The following is a 23,460-nucleotide window of genomic DNA, read 5'->3' as shown; positions in this document are numbered from 1 at the left end:
TTCAGGAAATGTCTAAGTGGTTGTCTTTTGTTAGGCTATATTATAATATGCATCTTGATTCATTATTATTTTTCTTTTTTTTTTTCACGGAAAAGTGTGTGTTATATTCTTCAAAATATGTGTGTCTTTCTTCTCTGGCTTTTGCTCATTTTTCTCTACTATTTTTATATCCAAATGGTTTTAAATTAGATCGTACGTGAATACTTTACCTCTAGAAACTGTAGGGTTTGCATTTATTCCTGTATTCTTTGTTAAAATCTGGGAATTCCATTTCTAGTTCACATTCTGTATATTGGTATATTATATACTGAGTAGAAACCAAAGCATAAGATCAGACTACTTCTAGTCAGTTGTTCTTGATTGATAGAAACTCATAGTTAAATACAAATTAATCATATTGGAAACACACTACAGACATCCAGATTTCGAGATATTTTTATCTCTTAAGATTTGTTTTCCTAAACTTTATTTATTACTTAAAAAAATTACCAAACAGTAAATATCCACAATATAAAGTTCACATGTTACAGAAATATGTTTTAGAAAGTGGAAGTCTTCAGTATTTTACCTTCTGTACATAATAACCTCCAAAATTTGAAGTCTGTTCTTCCCACTTTGTTTTCTTTGCTACACCAATAGTGTAAAAATGCTAATTCTATGAAAAAAATGGAAAGCTTCTATGATAGGTTTTTGTGCTTAATTTTTAAAATTTAATGTATTTTGGATTTTTTCTAGAAAGTTAAAATTTACCTATTTGTGAAGAGACTCATATATGTTATAATGACTCGGGTTACTTAGGTTCTTTCCTTCCCTCATTTTCCTCCTTTCTTCCTTTTATTTTGTTACATTCTCCTCTATTAATACCCTGGTTTCTTTCTTGTATTATAGGTTGAGTATCCCTTAGCAGAAATGTTTGGGATCAGAAATATTTCAGATTTCTTTGGATGTTGGAATATTTGCATTTTACTTACTTGTTGAACATCCTTAATTGGGAAATATGAAATTCAGAGTGTTCTAAGAAGCATTTTCTGTGAATATGATCTTTGAGCATCATGTTATTGTGGTGCTGAAAAAGTTTTAGATCCTGAAGCATTTTGATTTTGGATTTTCAGATTAGGGATGCTCAGCTTGTTATTTTCCCCTTCCTTTCTAGGAACTCAAGGTCTTTCAGGTCTTTTTGTTGTCAAGTATGGCATGAGCTTACAAAACCTGCTCAACTAGTTATCCTTTGTCTCTGGCAGGAAAAGAGATGTGATCTTTTGCTAAAACTCTTCTTTCAGAGTACAAGGTTCTCTGATAGGATCATAGCAAATCATTTTCTTTGAGTTATTTCATTTATTTACTCATTTAAATATATATCAAGAGTCTAATCTGTATGTCAGACACTGTGCTAGGTTTTAGGGAACATAGCAATGATCAGAATGGATGTAGTTCTTGCCTATTGATGGATGTTAAACTTTTATGGATAGGACAAATATAAAACTAAGAGCAATCTACTGGAAAAATTTGATTAATGCTGTATGGGTCCAATCAGGAGTGTAAAACCACACAGTAATTTTGATAGGTATATTTAATGTAATGAATTATTAACTGTAATGAGGGATTGTTTTGTTACTCCAAAGAATAAATTTAAAGAATATAGCAAGGGGCCAAGTGCTATGGCTCATACTTGTAATCCCAGAACTTTTGGTGTCCAAGCCGGGAGGAACACTTGAGGTGAGGAGTTGGAGACCAGCCCGGAAAACATAGTAAGACCCTGTCTCTACAAAAAAATACAAAATCTGTCAGGTTTGGTGGCGTGTACCTATAGTCCCAGCTACTTGGCAGGCCAGAGATTGGAGGATTGCTTGAGCCCAGGAGGTCAGGACTGCAGTGAGCTATGATAGCAACTCCTACGTTGCAGCCTAAGTGACAGAGTGAGATGCTGTCTCCAAAAATACATGTATTTAAGAAGAGTAGTTATAAGGAATATAGAATTGAGACAGTGTTCCCCAGAAAGAGGTCTCTCTCTTCCCTGAGAATTGAAATCCACATCTTGTTGGAGAAGGAACCTCTGTGAGTCATTGAATGGCAGAAAAGCCATGCTGGTGTCTTTCTGGTAATCTGCTCTCTAAAACTTTCTGAAAATCCATCCTCTGAGGTGAAAAGGGAAAAATATTCATGGGGCAATGTCTCACTGCCCTCGTTCTGCTGTGAAACCACCTGAGGAGGCTTCTAGGGGCAGAATACTGGCTTTTGAGTGCTGTCGGCCCTTGTGCACTGCATGCGTTGTGTTGGAGAAAGGCACAGTGTTGCAGGATATTGCTAAATGAGTGTACTGGAACCAGGAAGCAAACTCTTTTCTCCTGCAATATCTCTCCTGTGTTCATTATCTATTTCAGTGCTAGCTGGCAAAGAAAAATCATTTAAGCAACTCAGATCTACTTTCACAGAGCAGACAAGTGGGTGAATTTGGAGCTAAGTGAGGAAACAATTCTATAATCAGCCCAAATGCTGTTAAGGAAATGAGAATGATAGATGCCCCAATTTAGTTTTGGTGGTAGTGTCAGAGAAGATCTCTGAAAATTCAACATTAAGACCAGATATATTTGTAGGATCCACACTGCTAAAGGGTATAAGAAAGAGCCTTCAAGGTGATGGTCAACTGTGAAGAGCTTAACTTAGCAAACAGTTGGGTGAATTTGGAAGTTGTAGAAAGCTGAATTGGTTCTAATGTAATGAGTGAGGGGAGAGCGGAGGGATGTTAAAGATGCATACTCTTGATTGTGCAAATATGAAAATCATATGAAGCAGTTAGGATTTTGTTGTAAGTGCAATGGAAAATAGGGGAGAGACCAATACACTTAAGCTCAAAATAAGATACTCTCCACTCTCTTCCATTAAAAATAATTTAGAGAAATCGTCGTGTCCTGGCATCAAGAAAGGCTTTGTTGAAACTAAGGCTTATGGTAGAACTTCCAAGGAGTAACAGAACTTTGATTTGTAGAGGCCAGAATACACGACGAATCCTTAGACTAGAGATGGAAATGAAGATAGAGAAATGCTTAACAGACAGACTCTGGAGAATCTTGAATGTCAGATTGACCCTTCTGGATGCTTCTTATTACTTTAGTAAAATCATGCCATCTGTGTTTGAATCCAAATCATTTGGGGCAAAAGAATGAATAACTATTTGAGTCAATTCTGTTCTTAAGTTTCAGGCTAATTGGATGATCTTCAGAATTTTTGATGATCTGTCAGTCTGTTTTCAAACCTCTATCTCACCTCACCTCCCATCCTCATTTTAAGAGATTTCACTTGACTTTGCTTCTTATAGGCTATGGGAAATGCCAAGATTTTTTCTTCCTCTCTCTACTAGAGTCTTGCTTGGGCTGCCTGGGCAGGGCCACTGGAATCCCTTAAAGATGACAGTTTTGATAACAGTTTCTCATATTTCAAGGAAGAGCCATCCCAGATATAATTTATTAGTGTTATTTTTACAAAGAATACTGGAGGCAGCGTAATTTGTGAAGAGGTTTGTTTGTTTCATGGTTCTACAGGCTGTACAAGAAGCATGACTCCAGCATCTCCTTTTGGTGAGGGTTTCAGAATGCTTCCACTCATGGCAGAAAGGGTTGGGGAGCCCACATGTGCAGAGATCACATGGCAAGGGAAAGGAAGGAGGTGCCAGGCTCTTTTAAACAACAAGCTCTAACTCACAGAGCAAGAACTCACTCATTATCATGAGGACAACACCAAGCCGCTTGTGAGGACTCTGCCCCCATGACTCAGACAGCTCTTATTAGGGTCCCACCTTCAACATTAAAAATCAGGTGTCAGCATGAGTTTTGGAGGGGTGAAATACCAAACTGTAGCACAGACTTAGATTATTTATTTTCTATTTTAATTGAAATAGATATTTAAAACAAGATATTTTAATTTATTCATTTTCTTTCTGTTGGCTTGTATATCAAGCTGATTATGTGTTGGCACTTGACACTTGTTTGGTGTCTGCTTTTAAGCTTTATAATTGTGTATAGATATTTATTTGTAATTTTAAGTACATTAAAATTGTTGACATATTCTTTAATTTGAAAATGTATTCTTTAATGATAAATTCTTAACTTTAAAGGTTATATTAGGTACCGACCTGCCTACGTTTTGTGTGTGTGTGTGAAAAAATGTGCCTTTTTGTTTGAGTGTCAGATCTTTTTAAACTTTGTAAGTCAAATATCTTTTATTTACTCAAACTGATTTGATGGCTGCTCATATAATTTTTTCTTTAAGAAAGGGTTCTCATCTCATAGAACATAATTTGTTTAGATTTAAAAGCTGATGCTAGACTTAGGGACATAAAATAGATGACTTTGGTATACTAATCACATGCAAGTGAATGAATTAAATTTATTAAACTAAAAAACTCCAAGTGAATGAAGGACCTAGGGAATGGGAAACTCTGGTTTGTTGCCTTTTCTGGTTTACATATGATTTTATTGAAGATGATTTGATAATCCAGGATTTTTTATATTCTCAGAATAATAGTAAGATCAAGTATTATTGTTCAGTATGGTAAGTGTAGCTCTATGAAATTTATGATTTGAGAAGTATCTATGTAGATTCTAAGAGTTGTTGTGAATAAATGTTTTATGCTACTGAAACTTTTTTTTTTTTTGGTCTATATGTTTCTTCCTAATTTTACCCAAATTGAGTTTATAGGTTAAAAAATTTTTTTTGAGGAATCACTCCAATTTTGTACTCAGCTATATTTAAATAGGAGTGCATGCATTGGCAGATATTTTAAATTTTATATTGGAAGTATTTTGCTGAGGTCATTTTAAAATTAATACTAATTTTACATTAAGATTGTTTTATCAGTTCATATATTTAGTGATTCTGTATTTCTTGAGTAATTTGTGGAAAGTATTCATAGCAAATATTTACATTTTTTCCAGGTCTACTGTATATTATTGAAACACAGAAAGTTCTTGATCTCAGAATTAATTTGAAGGCTTCATATATTATTGTCCCACAAGATGGAATTTTTAGTCCTACATCAAATCTGCTTCTTTTGGACCTTGGTCATCTTAAGGTATATACTAATAATATTTGATTTATGATATAGCATTTAGGGTGTTTCTTTGTTTAAAATGTATTTTGTTTTTTAGACAGTTTGATTTGTTGGTTTTTTTCCTATATTTGTGGTAGATAAGTAAGATTTGAGAAATCTTCCTTTCTGATAAATAAAGTGAAGTCTCAATTAGGTAGTTTTCCTACACTTATGAAAACAAAATGACCAATTAAACTCTGCAGGGTCAGGTTAGAATCTAAGATTGATTGACTGATTGATTGATTGATTGATTTGAGACACAGTCTCGCTCTGTCGCCCAGGCTGGAGTACAGTGGCTTACTGTAACCTCTGCCTGCTAGGTTCAGGTGATTCTCAGGCCTCAGCCTCCTAACTACCTGGGACTACATGTGCCCGCCACCACACCCACCTAATTTTTGTGTTTTTAGTAGAGACACAATTTCACTATATTGCCCAGACTGGTCTCAAACTCCTGTACTAAAGTGATTCACTTGCACTGGCCTCCCTAAGTGCTGGGATTACTGGCGTGAACCCCCACACCTGGCCCAAATCTAAGATTTATATTTATAGTATTTGAGAGTCATGCTTGAGAAGCTTATTTCTTTCTCAATTTAGATCTATTACTTGATTACTTAAAGTATATAGAATGAGCGAGAATTCTGGAAACAAATACATCTTCATCTTTCTGAAATTTTTTGTAGGTAAAATTATATAGAGAGAGACATTTTAATATTTGTATTAAATAATTCTAAATTGAGAAATGGTCTTCCTCTGTTTACCTAAGTCATCTCCCTTTTTTTCTTTTTTTTTTTTGAGACGGAGTCTGGCTCTGTGGCCCAGGCTGGAGTGCAGTGGCGCGATCTCAGCTCACTGCAAGCTCTGCCTCCTGCGTTCATGCCATTCTCCTGCCCCAGCCTCCCGAGTAGCTGGGACTACAGGCCCCCTCCACCATGCCTGGCTAATTTTTTTGTGTTTTTTAGTAGAGACAGGGTTTCACCATGTTAGCCAGGATGGTCTTGATTTCCTGACCTCATGATCCGCCCACCTTGGCCTCCCAAAGTGCTGGGATTACAGGCATGAGCCACGGCGCCTGGCCCTTTTTTCCTAATTATATACTTTTTTCTTTCCAAATTTTCAGTAGAGAATACATTTTTTTGTGGTATTCTAGATCTGTACTCTTCACTATAGTACCCACTGGCCAGCCACATGTGGTTATTTAAATTAATTAGAATTAAATAGAATTAGTTCAGTTTCTTAGTCATATTAGCCACATTTAAGAGTTTAATAGTCAGAAGTGGCTAGTGGCTACTGTATTTTTTTGTTTTTGTTTTTGAGACATAGTCTCACTCTGTTGTCCAAGCTGGAGTGCAGTGGCGTGATTTCAGCTCACTGAAACCTCTGCCTCCCGAGTTCAAGTGATTCTTCTGCCTCAGCCTCCCAAGTAGCTGGGATTTCAGATGTGCGCCACCACGCCCAGCCAGTTTTTGTATTTTTAGTAGAGATGGGGTTTCACCATGTTGGTCAGCCTGGTCTTGAGCCCCTTACCTCAAGTTATCCACTGGCATTGATATCCCAAAGTGTTGGGATTACAGGCATGAGCCACTGTGCCCGGCCTGTATTTGAAAGCATTGATATAGAACATTTCCGTTATTGTAGAAGTTCTGTTGGACAGCATTGCTGTAAATCATTAAATATAGAGGAATATCTATCACAATTTAAAGAACCAAGAGAGGTGGATAATATTAGAATGCTGTTTCTGGCCACCTAACAAAAATACATGCCTGTCCTTGGTACTGACATCTTCCCTTATCCTATATTTTAAAATTCTGCATTTGTTAACTGTGTAAACACCCACTGGGTGTATATTTATAATAAAATTTATACAGCTTGTTATTCACATTTGAATTTTCAGTTGTTTCAAGGGCAGTGTGGTATAATAAAACATAAGGTTAGGAGTAAGGATATCTAATTTTGTGATTTTAGGCAATTTGCTTAACCTGTTATCTAAAATTGATTACTTTTCAAACAGAGATAATCTTTTTTTGAGGATTTGCTTCACATGAGCTATATAGAGGGAAAAAAAGTTAAAAATGTATGTGTACACACATGTATTTTTATGAGTAAGAGCTTTATGTACTATTGTGGAGTCATCTCCAGGATGTTTAAGTGAGAAAAGTAATGTACACAGTATGCCAAGAAAGGAGAGATGCAAATATAACTTGCCTGGAGTTGCATAAATGGCAGAGTTGGAACTAAAATTCAGCTATCCTATTTAATTCTGGACTCTTTTACTTCTTATTGTAAAGCTATATCAGTATTTGTCATCATGCTGTAGAAACATTTTATAAGCTAAATTTGTCTCTTGATCTTGCTCTTAATGAGAAGGCCTCTTATCACATTTAAACAATTTGTACACGTATTATTCTTCAGGACTGTCTTGGTTTCTTTCTTTTAATGTAAGTAAATGGGAAATATATCCTAATATGTAAAAATTTACTTTCTCTCATTATATATCTCATGGATGAGGACCTTTCTAATAGCCTTATTATGTATGCTTACTTGTGAATTTATCCTCTCATATTAACATTTTGTATTATAGGTCTAAAAATTAAAACTTTGTACTTATATTTTGAAGTATTTTGCATAGTCTAAACTATTAAAATTAACTTGAAGGTGACAAGTAAAAGTCGTTCTGAATTACCAGATGTGAAACAAGGTGAGGCCAATCTTAAAGAGATAATGGATATAGCTTATGATTCCTTTGATATTCAACTTACAAGCATACAGCTGCTTTACAGTCGAGTTGGTGAGTATAAAATGCGTTATTTGTTGATTGATTTTGTTGAAGTGATTAATTAGGTTTTTAGGTACTTCGAAGACCTTCCTCCTAAATGTGTTAGAACTTCTATATTTTTGAATTAGAAATGATAGTAAATATTGGTTAGCTGTTCTTACCAGGAGCAGTCTTGCCCCCCAAGAGACATTTGTCGATATCTGGAGACATCTTTGGTTGTCACAGGTAGAGCGTGTGTGGCACTCCTAGCATCTAGTGGGTGAAGGTGAGGGATACTACTAAGCATCCTACAGTGTACAAGCCAATACCTCATGACAAATATCAGTAGTGCTGAGGTCGAGAAATCCTGATCTATATCAGTGTTTTTCAGCCTTTGACCAAAGTTGGCCCATATTGAAAATGATATTGGTGTTACTACACCGCTGGATAACCAGAAGATATTGCTCAGGGCCAGAAGTAAGCAGCCTGGGGACTCTGACAGTCATGGACAGCCATACAAAGACTGACAAGGGTCACTCTCCTTGGCATACTTGTATCTCATTCACTGTGGTGTACCAGTCAGGAGTCTCTGATTTAGAGCTAGTTTTTAAGATGAAGTCGAAGCCAGAAATTCACATGACAAGAGCCTTTTCAGTAGTTAGGAAGAGACCCCAGACTCATTCAGCTTTCTTTTCGTTCTGTTATACTGCTTTTGAATCCCTAGAGTGTTAGTGAACATGCAGATAATTCAATAAAGTTTGATCTGTTGAAGAGATCCATATGTAGAGATCTATGTGTTTGTATGCGGTCAGATTTTAATTACCTGAGCTACCCAATAAAAGGAGAAACAATGAGAATCCAAAGTAGTTGTTATCAAAATTGTTAATTTGTATGGGACTGAAACATTTTATTTCTTTAATTATATTTGTTTCAGGATAGTGAACGTAGTTTGTATTTTTATCATCTTCTAATTGTGGTGAAGGAAACCTAAAGGTATAGTGGGTGGCAAAAGTACATTATTTTTAAAGTCCACAAATTCTTTTCAGGGAATAAATTACTGGGTTTGATTTTCCTTGACTGGAATTTTATGACCCATAGAATTATTGGGTTCAAATGAGATAGTATATGTGAAAATGCATTATATGACAGAGATCCCATTAATCTTGTTATGAGTTTTTAAAGTTATTTCTTTCTGATTATACCTATTTTAGAAAATCTGAACAATTCAGAAACCAAAAAGATAAACCTTTATGTTACTGCTTAGGCAAGAACACCATTGATATTTTGTTGCATATTCTTTTAGTATGTTTTTCAATGTATGTGCCTGTGAATATGTGGGATGTGCCTGTGAATATGTGGGATGTGCTTCTTTGGTGTTTATACTGGGAGTATTTGTGAATGTATTTTTTTACATGATTTATACAGTTTTATATCCAGATATTTTTTCTTTTACCAGTAATATTTTGGTCACTTGAACTCATGGTTTTTATTGTCTATATTATGCTATATGGCTGTGGTCTCAGTTATTTAACCATTCCCTTATGGAACATTTAGGCTTGTAACTCTGCAGTGATTGTTGCCAGGAGGGGTCACATGTTAGTAGACCTGGCTGTGAATTTCAGTTTTATCACTAGCAGATTGATCACAGGCAAACTATAAATTCTTTTGAGTCTCAGTTTTCTAAAGTGGGATTATTATATATCATTTTGAGAATTAACGTTTAAACATTGCCTAGAAGAGTAGAAATTATTAATTAATAAATGGTAACTTTTATTAGTTACTGTTAAAGAACCTCACTTTTTACTACCTTTTGCATTGTTGCCTTACTGCCATGTTACTTTTTTGGGTAAGGTATGTGGTTGGTGTAGTGATTGTCAGTGGGTGTACAGTAAATTTGATAACCTATTGATTGTATGTACCTGAGAATGTGACATTAAGATTACCTAGATGTGGGGAAATTTTCTCATATAATGGAATGTGTGACTATAAAGTATTAATAGTAATTTTAGGTTTTGTGTGTTTTTCATATTATAGTTACATTAAATATGTTACTAAATATGAACCATTTTCTGTACTTAGGTGATAATTGGAGAGAAGCACGAAAACTCAATGTATCTACCCAGCATATTTTGGTACCCATGCACTTCAATTTGGAACTGTCTAAGGCCATGGTTTTCATGGATGTAAGGATGCCCAAGTATGTATTGTTTGTTGCGTGTGACTGTGGATTTTCTGGGTAATTCTGTAGCTAGGGAAATATACCATACTTAATGTGTGTGTGGTAAAATGTATATAAAATTTACCATTTTGACAATTTTTAAGAGTATACTTCATCGTCAGTAGGTTCACACATGCTGCTGTTATGCAACCATCACCACCATTCGTTTCCAGAACTGTTTCTCTTCCAAACTGAAACTCTATACCCAATTAAGCAATAACACCCCATTTGCCCTGCACCCAGCCCCTGACAACAACCATTTTATCTTCTGTCTTGATGAATTTGACTGTTTTAGGTACGTCATATAAGTGGAATCATAGAAAATTAGACTTTGTGCGCCTGGGTTTCTTCACTTAGTATAATGTCTTCAAGATTCACCATGTTGGAGCATATGTCAGAATTTCATGTATTTTTAAGGCTGATTAATATTCCTTATATATATACACTATGTTTTATTTATTCATCCTTCAGTGGACATTTGTGTTGTTAATGCTGTTTGGCTGTTGTAATAATGCTGAGGTACAAAATATCGGCTTAAGTCCCCGATTTCAGTATTTTCGGATATATACTCAGAAGTAGAATTGCTGGATTATATTGTAGTTCGGTGTTTAGGTTTTAGAGGAGTGCTGTTCTGTTTTTTATAGCAGTTACACCATTTTACTTTCCTACCAGCACAAGGGTTTCAGTTTCTTCACTGCCTCTACAACACTTGTTATTTTCTGGTTTATTTTTTATTTATTTTTATTTTTTTAATAGTCACCCTAATAGGTGTGAAGTGATGTCATTTTCCTAGTGCTTAGTGATGTTGAACATCTGTTCTTGTGTTTGTTGACCGTTCATGTATTTATTTGGAGAAATATGTATTCAAGATCTTTGCCCATCTTTTAATGTGGATATTTATTTTTTTTTTTTTTGAGATGGAGTCTCACTCTGTTGCCCAGGCTGGAGTGCAGTGGTGCGATCTTGGCTCACTGCTACCTCCACCTCATGGGTTCAAGTGATTCTCCTGCCTCAGCCTCCAGAGTAGCTGGGACTACAAGCATGTGCCACCACGCCCAGCTAATTTTTTGTATTTTTGGTAGGGACGGGGTTTCACCGTGTTAACCAGGGTGGGCTCGATCTCCTGACCGTGTGATCCACCCACCTCAGCCTCCCAAAGTACTGAGATTACAGGCATGAGCTGCCGCGCCCACCTGGGTTGTGAGAGTTTTAAAGTATATTTTGGATATTAATTCTTTGTCAGATATATGATTTGCAAATATTTTTTCTCACTCTGGGTTTCCTTATCACTCTGTTGATTGTGGCCTTTGATGTCTAAAAGTTTAAAATTTTTATTGTCCAGTTTATCTTAGTTGTCTATGCATTGGTGTCCTATCCAAGAAATTATTATGAAATCCAATGTCATAAAGTTTTTCTTCTTTGTTTACCTTAAAGAGTTTTATAGTTTTAGCTTCTTTTATTTAGATCTTTGATCTATTTGAGTTAATTTTTGTATGTGGTATGTAGAATAAGGACCCACCTTTATTCTTTTGCATGCAAATATCTCATTTTCTCAATATAATTTGTTGAAAAGACTGTCCTTTTCTCACTGAGTGGCCATGGTACCCTAGTTGAAAATCATTTGTCCATATATGGAAGAGCTTAGTTTTGGGCTTTCTGTTTTATTCCATTGGTCTCTAGGTCTTTATTTTCCTGTACCACACTATTTAGATTACTGTAGCTTTGTAGGAAGTTTTGAAATCAGGACATGTGAGTTATCTAACTTTTTTCTTTTTCAAGATTGTCTTGGCTGTTCAGGATCCTTTGATATTCCATATGAATCTTAGGATGGAGTTTTCTTTTCCTGCAAAAAATGTTATAGAGATTCTGATAAAGAGTGTATCAAATCTGTAGATCCCTTTGAATAGTATTGACATCTTAATAATATTGACTGTTACAGTCCATGAACATGGAATATCTTTCTGTTTATTTGTGTCTTCTTTGATTTCAACAGCATTTTCTAGGTCTCAGTACTAAAGTCTTTTGCCTCATTTCTTAAATTTATTCTTTCTGATGCTGTTGTAAATGAATTTTAAAAATGTTTTTTGGATTGTTTATTGTTAGTGTATGGGAACTTAACTGATTTTTATATCCTGCAACTTTGTGAATTTGTTTACAGTTCTAAGTTTTAGGATTCTAAAGTTCTAACAGATTTAAGATTTTCTACATATAATATCCTATCATCTGTGTACAGAGGTAGTTTTTTTCCCTTTCTGATATGGGTGCCTTTTTATCTCTTTCTTGCCTAATTGGTCCGTCTAGAATTTTTTAACACTCTCTTGAGTAGAAGTGGTTTAGGTTGGCATTCTCACCTTAATCCTGAGCTCAGAGGAAAAGCTTTCAGTATTTTACCATTGAGTATGATGTCAGCTGTTCTTATGGTTTTTATGGATGACCTTTATTATGTTGAGGTAGTTTCCTTCTGTTCCTAGTGTGCTAACTTTTTGTTATGAAAATGTGTTGAATTTTTTCAAATCCTTTCTCTGCTTTGAGATGACCATGTGATCATGTGAAAAATGATCAAGATGATTTTTTTTTTCCTTCATTCTCTTAATGGGGTATATTACCTTGATTGCTCTCTATATATTAAATCATATTTCTTGTGTCCGGCAAAAAATCCTTTTATTCCAGGAATAAATCCTCTTATTCCAGGAATAAATAAATTCCAAGAGTAAATGATATATAAACCATTTAATGGGCTATTGATTTAGGTTTGCTTGTGCTTTTGTTGAGTTTTGCATTAATATTTTTCGGATATATTAGACTGCAGATTTATTTTCTTCTAGTATCTTTGTCTGGCTTTGATATCAGGGTAATGTTGTCTTTATAAAATGAATTAGAAAGTATTCTGCCTCTTTGGTTTTTGATTGTTTGGGAGAATTCACTATTGAAGCTATCAGATCATGGGAGATTTTCTTTGTTGGGAGGTTTTTGATTACTGATTCAATCTCCATAGTAGTTTATCCAGATTTTGTTTCTTCATAATTCAGTGTTGGTAGATTTGTGTTTCTTGGAATTTGTTTCATTTAGATTATCCAGTTTGTTGGTGTAAAATTGTTTATAATCGTCTCTCTCTTACAACCCTTTTTATTTTGTAAAATGAGTAATAATGTTAACCACTTTCATTTCTGATTTAAATTGTCTTTTCCCTTTTTTTCTCAGTCTCACTAAAGGTTTTCAGTCTTGATCATTTTGAAGAACCAACTCACATTTTTGTTAATTTTTTTCTCTATTGTTTTTCTGTACTTTATTTATCTCTGCTTTCACCTTTTTTTTTTTTTTTTTTCTGCTAGCTTTAGGTTTAGTTTGCTGTTCTTTTTCTAGTTCCTTAAGGTGTAAAGTTAGGCTATTGATTTTAGGTCTTTCTTCTTTATTAATGTAGGTGTTTATAGCTATAAAGTCCCCTTTTGGCAGACTTTTGCTGCATCCTATGAATTTTGGTATGTTGTATTTTCATTTTCATTTGTCTTGAGTTATTTTCTAATTTCTCTTGTGATTTCTTTGATCTCGTTGCTTGTTTAACCATCCGTTTTTAAATTTCTACACACTTGTGACTTCTATGTCTTTTCCTTCTACTCTTGCATTCTAGACTCATTTCATCATTATTGGAAAAGATATTTCCTATGATTTCACTGTTTAGACATTTTTTGACACTTGTTTTTTTACCTGACATATAATCTGTCCTGGAGAATGTTTCATATGCACTTGAGAAAAACGTCTATTTTGCTGGATGGAGTGTTCTATATACATCATTTTGGTCCAGTTAGTCAATTTTATTGGTCCAGTCCCCTGTTTCCTTATTAATCTACTTCCTGGTGGTTCTATTGTGTATTGACAGTGAGATATCGAAGTCTCCCATTATTATCATGGAACTGTCTGTTTCTTCCTCTTAATTCTGTCAGTGCTTGCTTTATGTATTTTCGAACTCTGATGTTTGGCACATACATGTTTATAATTGTTATGTCTTCTTGGTGAAGTTATACTTTCATTATCATTATACAATGTCCTTCTTTATTGCTTGTAACAGTTTTTGACTTGCAGTCTATTTTGGCTGTTTTTGTGATAGGCATGCCTGCTCTCTTTTGGTGATTATTTGCATGGAATGTCTTTCTTCAGTTTTTTTTTACTTTTAACCTGTGTGTTTCCTGTGATTTAACGTGACCTCTTGTAGACAGTATGTACTTGCATCCTGTTTTTTTTTTTTTTTTTTTTGAGACAGAGTCGCGCTCTGCCGCCCAGGCTGGAGTGCAGTGGCCGGATCTCAGCTCACTGCAAGCTCCGCCTCCCGGGTTTACACCATTCTCCTGCCTCAGCCTCCAGAGTAGCTGGGACTACAGGCGCCCGCCAAGTCGCCCGGCTAGTTTTTTGTGTTTTTTAGTAGAGACGGGGTTTCACCGTGTTAGCCAGGATGGTCTCGATCTCCTGACCTCGTGATCCGCCCGCCTCGGCCTCCCAAAGTGCTGGGATTACAGGCTTGAGCCACCGCGCCCGGCCTTGCATCCTGTTTTTTAATCCATTTTGTCATTTTAAGTTTTTAATTGAGAAAAAAATATATTTACATTTAAAGTAAATACAGAAGGGGAGGACTTACTTTTGTCATATTGTTATTTGCTTTCTGTATGTCTTATAGCTTTTTTAATTCCTCGTTTCCTCCTTTAATGCTGCCCTTTGTGTTCAGTGGATTTTTGTGTGTGACGTGCTTTGATTCCTCTGTCATTTCCAGTTTCATACATTGTACAAATATTTTCTTTGTGATTACCATGGAGATTATGTATCATATCCTCAAGTTGTAACAATCTATTTATTATTTCTTTGTTTTTTTAGACAGGGTCTTGCTCTGTCGCCTAGGCTAGAGTACGGTGATGTGGTTGTAGCTCACTGCAGCCTGGAACTCCTGCGCTCAAGTGATCCTCCTGCCTTGTCCTCCTGAGTAGCTGGGGCTACAGGCACAGGCCACTACACTCAGCTTATTTTTAAATTTTTTTGTAGAGGTGGGTCTTGCTGTGTTGTCCAGGCTATAACAGTCTATTTAAGATTGAGGCAGGTTGCATAGTCTTATGCCTGTAATCCCAGCACTTTGAGAGGCCGAGCTGGTAGGATTGCTTGAGGCCAGGAGTTTGAGACCAGCCTGGGCAACATAGGAAGACCCTGTCTCTACAATAAATAAATAAATAAATAAATAAAATTAGCTGGGCGTAGTGGTGCATGCCTATAGTCCTAGCTACTTGGGAAGTTAAGGTGGGAGGATAGTTTGAGCCCAGGAGGTTGAGGCTACGGTGGGTTGTGATTATGCCACTGCACTCCAGCCTGGGTGACACAAAGTTTAAAAAGTGAAAAATAAAGTTGATACCAAGTTAGGTTCAACTGCATGCAGAAACTCTACTTGTTTCCTGTTTTGCCCCCTCCAGTTTATCTTATTGATGTCCCACATTGTATTTTTATATATTCTATACCAATTAACAAAGAATTATAATTATTTCTTATGCATTTGTCTTTTAACTTATGTAGAAAATAAATAGTAGAGTTATAAACCAAAATTCTAATAACGTTTGTTTTATATTCGTCCATGTATTTATGTTTACTGGGATTATTATATTTCATTGTTAGGGGAAGCTATGTGCCTGAGATCGTAAGTAGAGAAGTCTCTTGAACTAAGACTGGGCCATTTAGATGATTTATTATCTAAGTAGTTTTAGACTGTAGGTAGCCATTTAACTTCTTCCTTATAACAGCACCTTTTTTTCTCCCTTACAAATATTCAAATCTCAGGCACAGATCTATTTTAAAATTTAACCAAAGGCTTTTCTTATCTAACATCTACCAGACACTTCCAGGAGAGCTGCTATACTAGCAAGGCAACATGAGAAGGCTTCATGCCTAAAGTGTACCAGGAAGAATAGAGGGAATTAGAGAGACCCTGGCCTTTTCCTGTATGGTACATGGTATGGACATTGTTTTTAATACTTACCATACTTAACATATAAGAGGGAGAGACCCACACCCTTTTTTGTTGACCTTTACCTCATAGTGACTCTATAACAAACATTGTCCAGGGCTCTAAATCTTACTCTCCTAGATTTTCTTTTCTTGGAAAATCAAAGCATGCACTGAGAGTCTTGCGGAAGAGGAATGCCTGGAATTTGGTTTAAGAGACAGAAGGAAAGAAAACCATGCTGTGTATTCCCTTGTTTTTTTCAAATCCAGCTTTAGATACGGTTCAATTTTAGAGAAAAGGCTTAAGTCTTTTCATTCCTCCCTCCTTATATCCCCTGCTTGTTTACTCTTTTCTACTATTCTTGTGAAGTTTTTCCTTCTGTGATGATAAAGATTAAAGATCTGTGTGATTTCTTGTTGTAAACATATGACTATGAATTGATATTTTTAAGCATAGTTTAAATATTTTCCTTCTTGGTAAGTTACAGGGTACTGGAAAAAGTAGGTGATCTTTCTCTGAGGGGAGAAAAGTGCAACTTTTATCTTCATTTGGACTTGCTCTATCAGTATATGATTAGGAAGAATTTAAGTCTTGTGATGCAGGAAATATGTATAGCATAGCAGGAATTAAAATAGCCGATTATAATAATGTAATAAAGATTGATAATGGTTATAGATTCGGACCAGCTTATAGGTTAGTATAATTAAAATACAGGCCAGAAATGACAATGACTTAACTTAGAAAGATGAAATCTTAGAATTTATTTGGTTTCTATTTTATAGTATTGTGAGCAATATAAAGTGGATATGATATGTTAAATCCTGGAACTCCACGAGTGTCAGGAACATTCCCTTGAAAATTGAGCTGCATTAATTTGAAGGCAAATAAAAGGATATTTGCTATTTGGTAGGTACTGTTTTGGTACCCAGCATCTTTAGATTGCACAACTTGCAGATTTTTCAATAAAGTGAAAATAAGTTTACGTGCATTAAGAGGATCGATTCATAATGTTTAACAAAGTTAAACTACTATGCTTGTGATTAATTACAAATATTTAGGGTATTGGAAATAAAAGAAAGCTTGTAATTTTCTGTAGGACTCCAGTACAGTTTTAGAAAGATAACGTAAGTAATCAGTGTGCATACATGGAAAAAGTAATTTTTAGGGAAAATGCAGGGATAAAAATGGGGTGTGAAAACTCTCTCTATCTGATAGTGAAAACTTTCTCTCTCTCTAAGAGGAGACTGTCAAGGCAGTTAAAAGACTAATAAAGCACTCTGATGTGATTTTGTCCCATGATCTTTGCTGTATAGTCTCGTGAGCAGGCTATTTGCACGGCCAAACCTTAGTTTTCTTATAGGAACCATGTACATATAGGAACTTAAATAGAGAGCAAAAGTAGGTTGTCTGCCTCATAGATTGTGAGGACTGTTTACAATAATGCATGTAAAGTGCTTTCTTCAATGCCTGTCACATGAGAAACACTTGATTAGTGGTAATTGTCCATTGTATACAGTAAACAGTAGAAGGACATTACATGAAATAAGAACATAAACTTCTGAAAAATAATGAGGTTAGCCCATCTAATGAGACTGGTTAATAAGGTAAGACGGAAATTGGAATAGAGATATTTAGTGTTTAAAATCACATTTGATTCAGATAATTTGAGGAGAGTCTTTTTAATTAGTGCACTTAAATCAGAATAATTCCTTTATAATTACTTATTTTTATCTTTTCAAAACAGATTCAAGATTTTTGGAAAGTTACCTCTTATTTCTTTACGGATCTCAGATAAAAAACTACAAGGGATTATGGAATTGGTTGAAAGCATTCCAAAACCTGAACCAGTAACTGAAGTATCTGCCCCTGTCAAATCGTTCCAGGTAATGTTATTTTCAAAATTAATATAAGCATGAATTAAGAAAGTTCACTAATAGTATTTGAAACAATCACAGGAATTTTATGTAAGACAGTTTGCAATTTGTTTTGAATAGACATTAAGAAAATTACATTTTAAGAGACAAACTGAAATGGTAAAAATTATAGTTAAGAAAGATATAAAATAATAAATTGACTTTCCTAATTTCTGCAGCCTCCAATCCCTTTCCTGAGCGATAACACTGTTAACTACTGCTTCTCTAGTTTTTCAAAATATATTTATGGCGTATACTAGTACAGATATGCACAAGAACATGCATATGCATGTGTGTGTGTATGTAGTATGTGTATGTACACATACATGTATATATTCTTTTTTTTTTTTTTTCTGAAACAGAGCCTCCCTCTGTTGCCCAGGCTGGAGTACAGTGGTGCAATCTTGGCTCACTGCAACCTCTGCCTCCTGGGTTCAAGTAATTCTCTGCCTCAGCCTCCTGAGTAGCTGGGATTACAGGTGCCTGCCACCACGCCCAGCTAATTTTTTTTTGCATTTTTAGTAGAGACGGGGTTTCACCATCTTGGCCAGGCTGGTCTTGAATTCCTGACCTTGTGATCCACCTGCCTCGGCTTCCCAAAGTGCTGGGATTACAGGTGTAAGCCACTGTGCCTGGCCTGTATTCTTATATTTTTAAAATTAAATGAAATCATTATACTCACTATTCTGAATCTGTATTATTTTTACTATTATTATCATATGTGCCTTAGATAAATGTTTACGTTAGCACATACAGATCTATCTCATTTGTTTATGGTGATGTAGTATTTCATTTTCTGCATATACCATCTTTTGCTTAATATATCTCCTTTTGATGAATATTCACATTATGAGCGTTTACATTTATGATAAATACTGCTTTGAACTTCCTCATATATATATATATATACTTGTATATATATATTTACTTATACTTTTATTCATAGAATAAATTCCTAGAAATGGAATTGTTAAATAAAAGAGTATGTGAATTTTGAATTTTGATTATTTTGCCAAAAAAAAATTTTTTTTTTTTTGGAACTAAGTCTCCCTCATTTGCTCAGGCTGGAGTACAGTGGCGCAATCTTGGCTCACTGCAACCTCCATCTCCCAGGTTCCAGCAGTTGTCCCACCTCAGCCTCCCAAGTAGCTGGGACTACAAGTGCGTGCCGCTACACTTAGCTGATTTTTGTATTTTTAGCAGAGATAGGGTGTCCCCATGTTGGCCAGGCAGGTCTTAAAAGCCTGACCTCAAGTGATCTGCCTGCGTTGGGCTCCCAAAGTACAGGGATTACAGGTGTGAGCTACTGTGCCCAGCCCAAATTTGCTTAACTTATAGTTTGCTAACAGTAAATGAATATCTTTCTCTGGTTTCATTACTGAGTATTAGCAAATGTTAAAATTGTATTCGAAGTGAAAAATGTGATCTTCTGGTTTTGATATGCTTTTTTAAATGAGTAGAACATACTTTCCTAAATTTACTATTTTAATTTCTGCTTTTGGAAACTGCTGTTCATGTCTTTTTTTCTATTGGGTTATGGTTGTCTAATTAAGGAAATAACCTGCTTGTCATTTAAAATTCCTGTTTTTTCCTCATTTTGTTGTTTGATTTTTATCTCATATAGAAATTTATCTTTGCCAGGCAAAAGCATTTTATTTTTTACATAGTCAACTTTTTTTTCCTTCATGATTTCTAGACTTGTATCATGTGACTTTTCCCTTTCCAAGAGAATTTCAGAAAGAAAAAAATATATTCTCATTTCCCTCCATTTTGGGGGGGGTACAGAGGGTTCTTTACTCATGTTTAAATGCTTTTCTTTTGAAGTAGTTTCAAACTTGGAACATTCCAAAAATAGTGTAAATAACTTTTTTTTTTTAAAATTATACTTTAAGTCACGGTATGCATGTGCATAACATGCAGGTTTATTACATAAGTATACACGTGCCATGGTGGTTTACTGTACCCATCAACCCAGCATCTACGTTAGGTATTTCTCCTGATGCTATCCCTCCCCTTGCCCCCCACCCCTCAACAGGCCCCGGTGTGTGATATTCCCTTCCCTGTTTTCATGTGTTCTCATTGTTCGACTCCCACTTATGAGTGAGAACTTGCAGTGTTTGGTTTTCTGTTCCTGTGTTACTTTGCTGAGAATGATGGTGCCCAGCTTCATCCATGTCCCTGCAAAGGACATGAACTCGTCCTTTTTTATGGTCACATAGTATTCCATGGTGTATATGTGTCACATTTTCTTAATCCAGTCTGTCATTGATGGGCATTTGGGTTGGTTCCAAGTCTTTGCTATTGTGAACAGTGCTGCATTAAACGTACATGTGCATATGTCTTTATAGTAGAATGATTTATAATCCTTTGGGTATATACCCAGTAATGGGATTGCTGGGTCAAATGTTATTTCTGGTTCTAGATCCTTGAGGAATCGCCACACTGTCTTCCACAATGGTTGAACTAATTTACACTCCCACCAACAGTGTAAAAGCGTCATTGTTTCGCCACATCCTCTCCAGCATCTGTTGTTTCCTGACTTTTTAATGACAGACATTCTAACTGGCATGAGATGGTATCTCGTTGTTTTGATTTGCATTTCTCTAATGACCAGTGATGATGAGCTTTTTTTCATATGTTTCTTGGCCGCATAAATATCTTCTTTTGAGAAGTGTCTGTTCATATATTTCACCCAGTTTTTGATGGGGTTGTTGGTTTCTTACTTGTAAATTTTTTTCGGTTCTTTGTAGATTCTGGATATTAGCCCTTTGTCAGATGGGTAGATTGCAAAAATTTTCTCCCATTCTGTAGGTTGCCTGCTCACTCTGATGATAGTTTCTTTCGCTGTGCAGAAGCTCTTTAGTTTAATTAGATCGCATTTGTCAATTGTGGCTTATGTTGCCATTGCTTTTGGTGTTTTGGTCATGAAGTCTTTGCCTATTCCTGTGTCCTGAATGGTATTGTCTAGGTTTCCTTCTAGAGTTTTTATGGTTTTAGGTCTTACATTTAAGTCTTTTCTCCATCTTGAATTAATTTTTGTATAAGGTGTAAGGAAGGGGTCCAGTTTCAGTTTTCTGCATATGGCTAGCCAGTTTTCCCAACACCATTTATTAAATAGGGAATCCTTCCCCCATTGCTTGTTTTTGTCAGGTTTGTCAAAGATCGGATGGTTGTAGATGTGTGGGGTTTTTTCTGAGGCCCCTGTTCTGTTCCATTGGCCTGTATCTCTGTTTTGGTACCAGTACCATGCTGTTTTGGTTACTGTAGCCTTGTAGTATGGTTTGAAGTTAGGTAGCGTGATGCCTCCAGCTTTGTTCTTTTGCTTAGGATTATCTTGGCTATACTGGCTCTTTTGTCGTTCCATATGAAATTTAAAGTAGTTTTTTCGAATTCTGCGAAGAAAGTCAATGATAATTTGATGGGGATAGCATTGAATCTGTAAATTACTTTGGGCAGTATGGCCATTTTCACAATATTGATTCTTCCTATCCATGAGCATGGAATGTTTTTCCATTTGTTTGTGTCCTCTCTTATTTCCTTGAGCAGTGGTTTGTAGTTCTCCTTGAAGAGGTCCTTCACATCCCTTGTAAGTTGGATTCCTAGGTATTTTATTCTCTTTGTAGCAATTGTGAATGGGAGTTCACTGATTATTTGGCTCTCTATTTGTCTGTTATTGGTGTATAGAAATGCTTGTGATTTTTGCACATAGATTTTGTGTCGTGAGACTTTGCTGAAGTTGCTTATCAGCTTAAGGAGATTTTGGGCTGAGGCATTGAGGTTTTCTAAATACACAGTCATGTCATCTGCAAACAGAGACGATTCAATTTCCTTTCTTCCTTTTTGAATACCCTTTATTTCTTTCTCTTGCTTGATTTCCCTGGCCAAAACTTCTAATACTATGTTGAATAGGTGTGGTGAGAGAGGGCAGTCTTGTCTTGTACCAGTTTTCAGAAGGAATGCTTCCATTCAGTATAATGTTGTCTATTGCTTTGTCATAAATAGCTCTTAGTATTTTGAGATACATTCCATGAATACCTAGTTTATTTAGAATTTTTAGCATGAAGGGGTGTTGAATTTTATTAAAGGCCTTTTCTGAATCTATTGAGGTAATCATGTGGTTTTTGTCATTGGTTCGGTTGATGTGATGGATTACTTTTATTGATTTGCGTATGTTGAACCAGCCTTGCATCTCAGGGATGAAGCCAACCTTGATTGTGGTGGATTAAGCTTTTTGATGTGCTGCTGGATTTGGTTTGTCAGTATTTTATTGAGGATTTTCACATTGATGTCATCAGGGATATTAGCCTGAAATTTTCTTTTTTGTGTGTGTCTCTGCCAGGTTTTGGTGGCAGGATGAGGCTGGCCTCATAAAATGAGTTAGGGAGGAATCCCTCCCTCTTTTTCCATTGTTTGGAATAGTTTAAGAAGGAATGGTACCAGCTCCTCTTTGTGCCTCTGGTAGAATTTGGCTGTGAATCTATCTGCTCTTGGGCTTTTTTTCATTGGTAGGCTATTAATTACTGCCTCAATTTTGGAACTTGTTAATGATCTATTCAGGGATTCGACTTCTCCCTGGTTTAGTCTTGAGCGAGTGTATGTGTCCAGGAATTTATCCATTTCTTCTAGATTTTTCTAGTTTATTTGTCTAGAGGTGTTTATAGTATTCTCTGATAGTAGTTCATAGTTCTGTGGAATCAGTGGTGATATCCCCTTTAGCATTTTTTATTGCATCTGTTTGATTCTTCTCTCTCCTCTTCTTTATTAGTCTGGCTAGTGGTCTATGTATTTTGTTAATCTTTTCAAAAAACCAGTTCCTGGATTCATTGATATTTTTGAAGGGTTTTTCATGTCTCTATCTCCTTCAGTTCTGCTCTGATCTTAGTTATTTCTTGTCTTCTGCTGGCTTTTAAATTTGTTTCTTCTTGCTTCTCTTGTTCTTTAATTGTGATGTTAGGGTGTCAATTTTAGATCTTTCCCGCTTTCTCCTGTGGGCATTTAGTGCTATAAATTTTCATCTAAACACTGCTTTAGCTGTGTCCCAGAGATTCTGGTATGTTATGTCTTTGTTCTCATTGTTTCAAAGAACTTACTTATTTCTGCCTTAATTTCATTATTTATCCAGTAGTCATTCAGGAGCAGGTTGTTCAGTTTCCATGTAGTTGTGCGGTTTTGAGTGAATTTCTTAATCCTGAGTTCTAATTTGATTGCCCTGTGGCCTGAGGGACTGTTATGATTACCATTCTTTTGCATTTGCTGAGGCTTGTTTTTCCTGCAATTACGTGGTTAATTTTAGAATAAGTGTGAAGTGGTGCTGAGAAGAATGTATATTCTGTTGATTTGGGGTGGAGAGTTCTGTAGATGTCTGTTGGGTCTGCTTGGTTCAGAGCTGAGTTCAAGTCCTGAATATCCTTGTTAGTTTTCTGTCTTGTTGATGTGTCTTATATTGACAGTGGGGTGTTAAAGTCTCCTGCTATTATTGTATGGGAGTCTAAGACTCTTTGTAGGTGTCTAAAAACT

The 23,460-nt window shown here is 35.7% G+C and overlaps 1 protein-coding gene across 1 annotated transcript in view; it reads left to right on the top strand.

The window, feature by feature from the left end:
• Window positions 1-23,460, top strand: part of VPS13A (vacuolar protein sorting 13 homolog A) — a 254,826-nt gene that overhangs the window by 74,740 nt on the left and 156,626 nt on the right. The window contains 4 exon segments of the mRNA XM_033237043.1: window positions 4,932-5,068; window positions 7,739-7,871; window positions 9,918-10,035; window positions 17,775-17,913. Of these exon segments, the coding sequence (XP_033092934.1) occupies window positions 4,932-5,068; window positions 7,739-7,871; window positions 9,918-10,035; window positions 17,775-17,913 (527 nt within the window).

This window comes from Trachypithecus francoisi, unplaced genomic scaffold (genome assembly GCF_009764315.1).
Source record: "Trachypithecus francoisi isolate TF-2019V2 unplaced genomic scaffold, Tfra_2.0 Lachesis_group16, whole genome shotgun sequence".
In the NCBI taxonomy this organism is placed as follows: Eukaryota; Metazoa; Chordata; class Mammalia; order Primates; family Cercopithecidae; genus Trachypithecus; species Trachypithecus francoisi.
Note: the sequence above shows the minus strand (reverse complement) of the source record. Positions and strands in the feature narration are given on the sequence as shown.